This window comes from Ips typographus, linkage group LG4 (genome assembly GCF_016097725.1).
Source record: "Ips typographus isolate SLU linkage group LG4, UJ_Ityp_2.0, whole genome shotgun sequence".
Taxonomy (NCBI): domain Eukaryota; kingdom Metazoa; phylum Arthropoda; class Insecta; order Coleoptera; family Curculionidae; genus Ips; species Ips typographus.
Window position 1 is genome coordinate 13,748,995 of NC_138425.1, and position 12,477 is coordinate 13,761,471.

At 34.5% G+C, this 12,477-nt stretch overlaps 2 protein-coding genes across 4 annotated transcripts in view; one reads left to right on the forward strand and one right to left on the reverse strand.

Moving 5' to 3' along the window:
- Nucleotides 1–1,553: 1,553 nt before the first annotated feature.
- Polr3F (RNA polymerase III subunit F) lies at nt 1,554–11,386 on the reverse strand. The gene is made up of 3 exons (XM_081977524.1): nt 10,940–11,386; nt 7,622–7,878; nt 1,554–1,906 (listed from the first exon to the last, which is right to left on the reverse strand). The coding sequence occupies exons 1-3, from the start codon at nt 11,251–11,253 to the stop codon at nt 1,578–1,580; spliced, it is 900 nt and encodes a 299-aa protein (XP_081833650.1). The 5' UTR covers nt 11,254–11,386; the 3' UTR covers nt 1,554–1,577.
- A 308-nt stretch (nt 11,387–11,694) lies between these two features.
- Nucleotides 11,695–12,477, forward strand: part of LOC145727705 (uncharacterized) — a 35,543-nt gene continuing 34,760 nt past the window's right edge. For all 3 annotated transcript variants that reach the window (XM_081977518.1, XM_081977521.1, XM_081977519.1), the window contains exon 1: nt 11,695–11,916. The gene's annotated coding sequence lies outside the window, so the exon portion shown is untranslated. The remainder of the gene's footprint in view (nt 11,917–12,477) is intronic.

Genomic DNA, 12,477 nt, shown 5'->3' on the forward strand with positions numbered 1-12,477 from the left:
GGGTGAACTGAGCTTCATCGGTAAATAAAATGTATCTGTGGAGGTCTCGATTTTGTTGGATCCATTCACAAAATTGAACCCTTAAGTCATAATCACCTTCTTGAAGACTTTCAACTGGTTGAACGTGGAAAGGCTTTAAACCGTTTTTGCTAAGCGTCTTCCAAACAGCCACATGTATTGAAGTTCAACACAAATCCGCCTCGTACTAACTCCAGGAACATTTTTTTCATTTTCAGCATCTAACTAAACCCTCCTCTCGTTCAGAATCAATCCTTGGACGACGCTTGGAAACATTCCAGTTTCCTGTTTTTTTGAAAAACTTTTTTATTAACTACGTCGACATTCATCAACAGCTCGAATTGCGCTACCATTGCAGAAACCATACACAAATATCATGTCGGCATACTCTCTATGGGTGAATACAGTGTGAGGCATTACTTATGGAACCTTTTTTGTCTTCGAGTCGGAACGCTCAATATCACTCAAACTGATAAGAACCATGTTAAGAATTAAAAACACCTTGATGATTTCAGAGACGGTTAAGAATTGAATTAAACAATATTGTCACACCCGTGTTAGTAGTTACAGTGCACACCCAGTAACCACCATAGCAGGGTGAGCGTAATGAGGTCGCTGACGAGTATAAAAGATGCACCGTAGCTCGACTAAATTACCGAACTCTGTGGTCCTCCCCAGGGGGAGGTCACTGGTCTCCGGGTCGGTCGGCGAGTAACAGTCTCTAACTTGAAGTGGTGGGACGCTACCCTCTTAGGATCCCAGGCTGAAAAGAGAAGGCTTCTCTCGCAACTTGAAGTGACCGTTAGAACCCTTAACCCTATCAGTTGACTACTTGGTCCTTTGGTCACACCGTACAAGAACACTTTGCGTGCCCCCCTTTACGGTGTAGCTGAACTAGACTCACCCTCCCCGTACTTTCATGAAGACGTCCGTGATTACGGCATTCTGGGGGTAAGAATAACCCCTCTTAAGTGTATGGTTTAAACTATTTTTATAATAAACGAGGCTTGCCTGTGACCTAATTTGTTTCTCTACCATCCCTCACTATGCACCCCTAAACGTGACAATATGGGTTCATTTATCTTATTCTAACCTCTTGAACGCATTCCCAAAATATTTCCCTTTCCTCCCGAAACACCCTGTATATACCAAATTTGTTTCTCAATGAAAAGGCCCATTGGCATTTCTGCCCATGATACAATGAAAAATAATAATGAACAAATCAAACTATTAGTAAGATTTTAATCTACACTAATAACTATTTACATTTATATTTACAGACCAAAGAAAAAAGAAAATGAATAGGTATTTTTAATTGAAATGCTCCAACAGAGTGGAGGGTCCAACAGGGATTGTCTAGTTGGTCTTGTGAGTGACTTGTCCAGTTGTGGGGGTTGTTGTTCCATTTTGTCTGCAGTTTTGTTAACCGTTCAGTCATTTTTGTTCGTTTGTATAAAACTTCATTGAATGGGTTGTGTAGGAACTTCTAATATACCGTCACCGTGAATCACCTTGTATAATAATAACAAAAAACGCATTTTACTGTTTAAGCTTTATTTTCAACTTCTATTCAACCAGTCTGTAATATAAACACAGGCATTCGGATTTATCGAACCAGCAGAGGCACACTTATCCGCAATCAAACAAACGCCACAACAAGTTTTTACTAATCCAGTAGGAAGTAAGAATTTGTTCGCAGCTTTATAAAGAAAACTTCCATTCGCAGTTGCGATTCTTTCAGCATTATTATCTAAGACGATAGTGTACAAAATGCTTTCGATATCTTTAATAGATAACGTGACCTTACTGATTCCCAAATCAGAAATAAATGTCTGCACTTCTGACGCAGTGGCATATGATCGATTGCGCACCATTAAAGGACCGCCACCTGGAAAACACATTTACTAGTAGTTTTTTATTGTTGATTAAGGAAGAAAATGCAAAATTGCTAAACTTATCATTCAGTGAAAAAAGTCCTTCAAAGATCAGTTTAAAAAATCGGTTTTATGTCATAATAAGCACTTATAAAATTAATACTCATTATGTGATGTTAATGACGTTTGTCACAATGGGCCTATCCCACATATCATAAATTTTTGTTTTAATGACTGGAATCGAAAGAATAGGATCAAAAAACTAATTTTTCATATTCTTGAAGAAAAAATTATGGTCATAAATGTTCCTACATTAGTTTGAATTTGTCCATTAAATTTAAAAGATCTGTTTTGGCGCGCATGTGACGTACGTAATTCTGGGCGATTTTATTGGCTGTTGCACGCCAACTGTTTCACTTCTTGTCGCTGATTGGTTGATAGTGTAATACGTCACCGGCGGCGGGCGTTTTAAACATGAGATTAATGTAGTTTTTATCATCATTTTTTTTCTATTTAGACTTAATATTTTTGAAAACAAAAAAATACGGGTATAATATTTTCAATCCGTCTTTGTAGTTATGAAATAAAAAAAATTGTGGGACAGGCCCATTGTCGAGTGGCGTAGATTGGAACAGGAAGATGGTTTTATTTTGCCACCTTATTTTCTACGTCACTGGAAAAATTTTCAAAAATAACAGTTTTTTTTTAAATTTCCTTGTTCAAGTTGAAAAAGAAAGTATCTCTTATAAAATTCTGATTTAAAACTTTGTTTACGAGATAATTGAGTTTTTACGTTCAAAGACTCCAACCCAACCCAACTTAAAAATTGTCTTGGAAACGGTGAAAATTGACTTAAGAAGCTTAACAAATTTCTTTGTATTCAGTTTTCATAGTTTCCAGACAAATGAAAGGACTTTGAAAAAAAATTGACAGAAGCGAGTAAATTGACTTTAAAACGGTGAAAATTTACTTGAGAGTGTTAAAAATTGTTTTTGTAACCAGTTTTCATAGTTTTCAGACAAATTGAAAGACTTATTTAGTCTTTGTAAACTGTGAAAATTGATTTGAGGGGCTTAAAAACTGTTTTTGTAGTTGAAAAACTTTAGTAATAAAAATTGACTTTTATATTACTACTTGCACGGTAATGATCCATTACATAGCTACCTTTGAGTTACGTAATGAGGGATTTTACGGTCACTAGTGCGATAATAATTCATTTTATCGCACTAGTTCGGTAAAGCACCCTAAGAGTACAATAAAACAATCATTATGGCACTAATGGCTGTAAAATCTATCATTATGTAACTCAAAGTTAGAGTTAAAAAATTACTAATTTCTGTGTAGATCGTAGATAAAATATTGTACCTACATTACCCGTGTGGTATATGGCAAATTAATGGACTTCGTTATTTTTATTACTCATACCACATCGAGTTTCATAAAGAAAATGTGCGGTTCAGCGAAAGAATCTAGAGTTTTGTTAGTTTTTGTTATACAGGGTGGTCCTTTGGGAATTGCATCGATCGATTATGTTAAAAAGTACAAATAAGAGAAATTTGAAAATTTGTATAGCTACTAAAGTTGGTAGGGTTTATCTAAAATCATTTTCAAATTGATGACATTTACGGTTATTTTAAATGAAACATCCATTATTTTAAATGAAACATCCATTAAATGAAACCACATTACATTGTTTCATGTTTGGACTACAATGAATTCTAAACATATTTTATGTAGATTTTCATATACCTATCTGTTTTTGAGATATTCGACATTTGCACTGCACAACCAACGACTTCGATACCAAATTTTCATAATTTAAAAATTTTTTTGCGAAAATCAAGTTTCTATCGAGCTATCTTTACCAAGTTTTTGTCATAGCAGACATTTTACATTGTAAAACAATTTTTACATTTCCTATTGGCTTAATAATGCCATTTCAAGCTTTGTCTCTATTAATTTGACTTCTAGACACCTCAGTATTCATCATTTCTTAAAAATCTAAACTGTTTTTAGTGCTTCAAGACTGTTTTCAGCCTAACGAGTTTCAAGACTCTGAGATCTTCACACAATTTTTGACTCAAGCCTGAAAGCCAGTTTGTACATTGTCCATAGTATTAAAAATGTCATTTCAAGCTTATTCACTATTATATTGACTTCTACACTCATCGGTGTAAAAAATTAAAGCATTTCTAAGTTTAAGACTATTTTTGTAATAGTAAAAGTCAAATTGCAGACCCTTCAGTAATAAAAGTAAAAAATTTTGGCACTAAATGCTACGATATTAGTCTTGAACGCAATTTTTAGAATTAGTCCGAAGATTTAATTTGGACTGTTTCTAGTGTTTAATTGAATTCTAGACTTGTTTTAGTCCAGAAAATTGAGTTGTACACCAATATTAAAGTCCTGAAAATAGACTTTTTGACTCTCCTTAGTAGTAAAAAATGAAAATGACTTTAATGCTTGAAATCCAGTTTCAGGCACTCGACAATGGATTGCAGACAAAAAAAACGAATTTTAAGACTATTCCTAGTAGTAAATAACAAGTTTTTAGAATATTCAGTATAAATTTGGACTTTCACATTTGAACCATTTCAAAGTAAAATATACAATAACCCAGGTAGATATTTTTGTCATTTTTGAATAACATCCAGTGAGCGTAAAAAATAGAGCGGGAAAATTAAAACCATCCCCCTATATCGACGCCACTAAACAATTTCGACGTCATTCACGTCACATAACAAGTATTCACTTCATAAATACTTGTTCCAAATTTGATCAAAATTGCCCCAACGGTCTGACAGTTATAGCAAAAAAACAATTTTTAAACTGAAATTTAAAGGACTGCATCTTCCTTAGAAAGCATTCTTCAGGAAAATGATATAATGCATGTCAACTTATTTTTTGATGGGCTATCGAATGGTGAATTACTGACATTTAAAACTGCACCACCCTTTATTATACTGTTTTCTTTTATACAGAGTGTTTATGATTTAATTATACCTGGTTGTATATTTAATTAAATATTGTCAGGTTGGATATGTAATAATAATAATAATAATATTAAAGCCGTTTATTTCCAACAGGCCGACGCCCACTTACAGGAAATTGAAAGATAGTATACGAACTCAAACTTAAATAATTAATAACTAAATACTAAAAACGAGGAATATTAAACGAAACCCGCTCTAACAAGTATGGGCAGTCTATTTTAGAGTTGGTAAGTTTATAGAGAAACGAGAGTGACTGCAATTCCCGACGTACAGCCAGAGGAAGATCTGAAAACCTAAGAAGAATACGGTTATGCTCCAAACCCCTTTCTGGGTATACATTATCCTCTCTAAACATCAAGTATTTCAGGAATCTTCTTTGCACGGACTCAAGAGTTTGAATGTGGGAGTTATAGGGGACCACACTATTGAACCGTAATCCAATTTTGATCTTACATAGGAGTTATACAGCACTTTGATAGTATCCTGGTTAGCAAAATGTTTAGAGTTTCTCAAAACAAAGCCCAGAGTTTTAGAGGCGCTGGCAGCCACTTGTTCGATGTGAGGAATAAAAGAGAATTTGGCATCGAAAACCACACCCAGGTCCTTTATAGTCTGTCAAGGGTGGATTCGCACAATGTATAATTAAATGGGCCTATCCCACATATCATAAATTTTTGTTTTAATGACTGGAATCGAAAGAATAGGATCAAAAATCTAATTTTTCATATTCTTGAAGAAAAAATTATGGTCGTAAATGTTCCTACATTAGTTTTGTGTGAATTTGTCCATTAAATTTAAAAGATCTGTTTTGGCGCGCATGTGACGTACGTAATTCTGGGCGATTTTATTGGCTGTTGCACGCCATCTGTTTTACTTCTTGTCGCTGATTGGTTGATAGTGTAGTACGTCACCGGCGGCGGGCGTTTTAAACATGAGATTAATGTAGTTTTTATCATCATTTTTTTTCTATTTAGAATTAATATTTTTGAAAACAAAAAAATACGGGTATAATATTTTCAATCCGTCTTTGTAGTTATGAAATAAAAAAAAATTGTGGGACAGGCCCATTGTACGAGGGTTTTATTTCGTGAGTAAGAGACTGCGTTACATTTCGAGATGTTGAGGTTTAGCCGGCTAGCCAGGCACCACTGACTGAGAACGGATATACTGTCCTGCAAGAGGGTGCAATCGGCCGAAGTATCGATGCGATTAAATATTTTTATGTCGTCAGCATACGCCAGTGTACTGCAGTTGAGTGTTGAAATTAGATCGTTTATAAAAAGGTTAAAAACTAAAGGGCCCAGATTAGAACCCTGAGGTACACCAGAAGTAGGAATAAACATGTCCGATCTACTCAACGAACTGCCTACGCCGCAAGAGGTAAGATTTCAACAATAAAACCAAGTTGTCGGAGAAGCCAAAATGCTCAGAAACTTTCTGGAGTAAAAGGGAGTGGTCATTCTGGTCAAACGCCTTGCTAAAGTCCGTGTAAATAACATCAACCTGGCTTCCATTGTTAATGGTAAGTGGAGAACGAGTACAAATTAGTCAAATATGACCTCCCAGAATAGAAACCATGTTGATGACTCGAGAGCCTATTGCAAACCCTGTAAAAGAGACGCTACACAAGATTGAAATACCTCGGTAGTTCTCGACATGATGTGGGTCATCATGTTAAAGACAGGACAAACCCTGGCAACCTTCCGGACCTCAGGAAATTGACCGTTGCTCACAGAAAGATTGAACAGGTGACAAAGTGGAACGCTCAAGGCAAAAGCACAGTCTCTCACTAAAAAGCCTGGAATTCCATCGGGGGCCAGCTGTAGCTTTGTTGTTCAACATCTTGCAGGCTGAAACGACCTCATCGGGGTGACGATCATCGGGTGTTTTGTACACGCTATTAAAGTAATCTACAAACGCAGATACGATATTCTGGGGCCCGCTGATTGCTTGATTTGCGTAATTCATAGTGGCCGGAATTCGGGATTAGGCTTTTTGCTTTGGATAAATGACCAAAAATTGGAAGGATTACTTTTTATATTTGACTCAGCATTTTCAATAAATTTAATGTATGCATGATGATATTGGGTCTTAATGAGTCTGCGGACGGAATTATGAGTTTGCAGACGTCGCCAAAGTCTTTTATTTTTGAAAATGTTGTTGTTCAATTCTTTGGTAAACCAGTAAGGAAAGTTAGTAAAAGTAGTTAATAAAAATGTATTCCACAAAATTATATGCTGTTTTAATTGGTCAAATTAAATTTGAACACAAAGCTTCAGATTTTATGTTCTGTGGTATTTATTCACAACTAACAAATAAAAAGAAGCATAAGAGAATATTCTCGGTAAATTACAGAGAATTTAACGAAAATAGGAAAATTCTATTCTCTATTTTACCGTTTTCCGTAAATTGTTCGTAGAGAAAATTACCTTGGGGCATCTCTAAATACGCTAGATAAAATAAATCAGTTTCCTAGTCCAATTAGCGTTTTAAGTTAAGATCGCAGCGCCATTTGAACTAAAATCGGCCAACCCATTCCTAACCTAACATTATAATTATTATGACACTGTCACTTCATATTTATGAAACTATTGCTACATTCCTAACTAAAATCAATGTGAACAAACGGAGAAATGACAGCTGGAATGCCCGAAACTGTTTACATAACTGATCACCAAAGGGAGTATCTCTTATCTTGAAACGTCAATAGAACTCCCTTACATAAAACATATTTACCTTGTTTGGCAGCATCTTCCAGTCTCTGCACCAAGTATCTATGACACTGCTGATTAAGTACATCCACAAATTCACTCTCAAAATCTTGATCCTGGTACCAAGCACCACCTGTCACTGAACTGTCCGGTTCCAAATCAAAAAGCATGTACACTTTTTTCTTACTTGCGGCAACTGATTTGACTGCTTTAATGATTCGCTTCATTTCAAGACTTTTCAGCACCTTGTTTAATTGTGTCATGTTTAAATTGGATTTAAATCTACAACGCAAAACAATATGTATTATAACTCGTATCATTTGCACAATTAATGTTTATAGTTTATCCAAGAGTTTATCTTTTGAAATAAAAGAATTTAAAAAAAATTCCTCCTGTCGTCATGACTGTCATTAATATACATTAAGTAATTTTTGGTCAATATTGTCAAAATAAAATCCTGAAAAATAAAGTGAATATAAGACTGTTTTGAATTGTTATATATTGTTTTAAGACATTTTGGTTTACCGATAATAAAATAAATGAAGTAAAACTTTTCTGGCAAAGTGATTCTTGTACCAAATGAGTTTCAATCTAAAAACTTTTTTCATTTTAGTGCTATCAAGAAGCATTTTCTAAAAAAATGCATTTTCATTATCTCATGTTTAAATTATGACAAATAATATGTTTTTGAGATGAGAAAAATGACGCCAATCTGAAAATATTATGATACCAAAAATTTAGTGACAATTGTCAAAATAACTGTCATAAATCTCAGAAACATGTCTTCTTTCGAAAACTGCATTCAACTGTAATTCTTGAAAATTCTAGGCAAATTTTGACAGTTTTGACATTAGTCACAAATATGACGTGGTGTGACCTACTTTAGCTAGGTAGTCATGAGACCACTGTCAAAAAACTGTCATAAATCTCAGAAACAGGTTTTGTATCAAATACTGCAGGAAAACTTTTCTAAACCCTGGTTTATGCAACTTTTGAGTACAGTGTGTGTCAGGAACAAAATTGCTTGTCAAACCCTTTTGGAGTGAGAAAATGACAGATTTGAGCACATTTATGGAATCCTCATTAAATTTCCTATCCAATAACCTGAAAGACACTACACAATTTGGTAGTCAGGGAGAAAAGTAGTATCGAAGTTTGAACTGCCAGAAACCCAGTTTGAAAGGACAATTAGGGACAAAGTTGTCTATAAAACACACTTGGAGTGAAAAAATTACTGTTTTAAGCACATTTTTGGAATACTCACTAAATTTCCTATCTAATAACCTGAAAGACACTACAAAATTTAGTACAGTCAGAGAGAAAAGTGGTATCAAAGTTTGAACTGCCAGAAACCCAGTTTGAAAGAACAATCAGGGACAGAGTTGCCTGTAAAACCCACTTGGAGTGAGAAAATTACTGTTTTAAGCACATTTTTGGAATACTCACTAAATTTCCTATCTAATAACCTGAAAGACACTACAAAATTTGGTACAGTCAGGGAGAAAAGTGGTATCTAAGTTTGAACTGCCAGAAACCCAGTTTGAAAGAACAATCAGGGACAAAGTTGCCTGTAAAACCCACTTGGAGTGAGAAAATTACTGTTTTAAGCACATTTTTGGAATACTCACTAAATTTCCTATCTAATAACCTGAAAAACACTACAAAATTTGGTACAGTCAGGGAGAAAAGTAGTATCAAAGTTTGAACTGCCAGAAACCCAGTTTGAAAGGACAATCAGGAACAAAGTTGCCTACAAAACCCACTTGGAGTGAGAAAATTACTGTTTTAAGCACATTTTTGGAATACTCACTAAATTTCCTATCTAATAACCTGAAAAACAATACAAAATTTGGTACAGTCAGGAAGAAAAGTGGTATCAAAGTTTGAACTGCTAGAAACCCAGTTTGAAAGGACAATCAGGGACAAAGTTGCCTATAAAGCCCACTTGGAGTGAAACAATTACTGTTTTAAGCACATTTTTGGAATACTCACTAAAGTTCCTATCTAATAACCTGAAAGACACTACAAAATTTGGTACAGTCAGGGAAAAAAGTGGTATCTAAGTTTGAACTGCCAGAAACCCAGTTTGAAAGGACAATCAGGGACAAAGTTGCCTATAAAGCCCACTTGGAGTGAAAAAATTACTGTTTTAAGCATTTTTGGAATACTCACTAAATTTCCTATCTAATAACCTGAAAGACACTACAAAATTTGGTACAGTCAGGGAGAAAAGTGGTATCAAAGTTTGAACTGCCAGAAACCCAGTTTGAAAGGACAATCAGGGACAAAGTTGCCTATAAAACCCACTTGGAGTGAGAAAATTACTGTTTTAAGCACATTTTTGGAATACTCACTAAATTTCCTATCTAATAACCTGAAAAACAATACAAAATTTGGTACAGTCGGGGAGAAAAGTGGTATCAAAGTTTGAACTGCCAGAAACCCAGTTTGAAAGGACAATCAGGGATAAAGTTGCCTATAAAACCCACTTGGAGTGAGAAAATTACTGTTTTAAGCACATTTTTGGAATATTCACTAAATTTCCTATCTAATAACCTGAAAGACACTACAAAATTTGGTACAGTCAGGGAGAAAAGTGGTATCAAAGTTTGAACTGCCAAAATCCCAGTTTGAAAGGACAATCAGGGATAAAGTTGCCTACAAAACCCACTTGGAGTGAGAAAATTACTGTTTTAAGCACATTTTTGGAATACTCACTAAATTTCCTATCTAATAACCTGAAAAACAATACAAAATTTGGTACAGTCAGGAAGAAAAGTGGTATCAAAGTTTGAACTGCTAGAAACCCAGTTTGAAAGGACAATCAGGGACAAAGTTGCCTATAAAGCCCACTTGGAGTGAAAAAATTACTGTTTTAAGCACATTTTTGGAATACTCACTAAAGTTCCTATCTAATAACCTGAAAGACACTACAAAATTTGGTACAGTCAGGGAGAAAAGCAGTGTCAAAATTTGAACTGCCAGAACAAAGTATTTGTAATTTACCAGTAATTTACTAGTCATTTACTGGTATATTTAGGTACTTTGCCGATAATTTCTTCTAAAACTACAAATAAAGCTTGCTAAAAAAAAAACAAATAGCTACCTCATTACTAGTTTTGGCCAAGGGTAACTTTAAGAACAAAAACTACTAACATAGTGAAAATGTGGATGTAGCATTATTGTTAAGAGTAACTATTATTGTATATAACTTAACTGTAGTATTATTGTTAATAAACTTCTGTTTTGGACAAAATATTAAGTCTGTAAATACAATCTTTATCCACAATATTTTTGGCTTTTATGACTATGACATGAGTACAATTTTATAAAAAAAAGTTACCTGATATCACGAATCCAAATACCTTTATTTCCAGCCTCCTCAATGATCTTGAACACAAGCTTCTCTTCATTATCGGAACCTTTTATGACAGTCTTTTTCGATGGGTCTTTATACTTGTACAGCAACTCTCCTTTACTTTTAAAAAGCTCCAAAGTACCAGATTTTAGCAGCTTATTTATTATAGTGGTCATTTCATTAAGGGGCAATTCCGGCATTGACTGCTTGAGGTCATTATTGGATATACCATCTGGATTTTCTTTTGCCAATTCTATTAACCGCAATTCTGCGTTAGATTCAGATACTTCGCTAGTCATTTTTTTACAGTTATTGCAACTTTTTGGAATACAACTTTGAATGAACAGTGAACACCACAAACATTAACAAAACCACTGAACAAGAACAATAGAACAAAACAAAACAAAATTACTACAAAAGTTAGGTTATGGTAACATATCTTCAAAACAAGGTTGCCAATACAGTCATACATTACTAGATATTATGCGGTTTGGAACGAACCTAATCTAAATAAAAAATGGACTTTTTCCCGCGGTGCATAGCGAATAAAATAGAATCGTTAGACGCCGTTAACTACGCGAGATTAAAGCATAGTATGTTGCATACGGGCACTAGACTATTATAAGTAGTATAAAACCAAGGTATATGAAGTATAAATGTAGGGTTTGGCAACGTTGCGGTTTGTCCATTTAACAAATGTCAAACTTTTAAATTCAAACAGACTGTCAACTGTCACGTAAGTAACGAGGAATAACTGCCATTAGTTGTTATTAGAGTCCTTAATTAGGAGAGACAATCCAGTTTTTTTTCGTAAAGCTGGAGCTTTTTCATCGAGTTTTAACCAAAAGTTTATGTCCGTTTCGCTGGGAGTCACTAACAAGTTTCCTGTGTGATTCCCTTCGATTAAAGTTTAACAAGTGTTCCCTCATCCTGTACTGATACCACCACTATTGGATAAACAGGTATTTTAGTTCCTAAGCATTTATCACCTTATTTTTGGTGTTCTTTTGCTTACTAGTAAATGGGGGCCAACTCAAGAGCAATAATAGCCTAAATAGCTCACCAAATTTTCTTTGAAATTAACTCTCAGTGCTTTTACACTGTAATAGTAGATGGTCTCCAAGATCAAAATGTTGGTAATTTGCTTCCATTGTCTTATTGTCAAGATGTTGTGGCAACTTATGTTAGGAAGTGTATGTGGGGTTTCCTGAGACAGGTAAAAATAAGATCCCTTATTGAGTTTAACAATGCTGAGACAGCTCACAATTTTGTGAGGTATAGTGAGTTTAATGCCACTTTCACAATGGACATAAATGTAAAATTTTAGTTAATTTTTTCCAATGTTATGTTTAGGTTATGATTAACTTGAATCTGTTAGGAAAAGCAGCATTTAATTGTGAACAAATTGGTATGTTTCACTAAAGTTATTTGTTTACATTTATATTTATGTGTTTTGTATTATGTTATGTTCTTTGTGAAAGAGACATAAGAATAAATAAGGCCAACTAACAATGCTAGGTAGT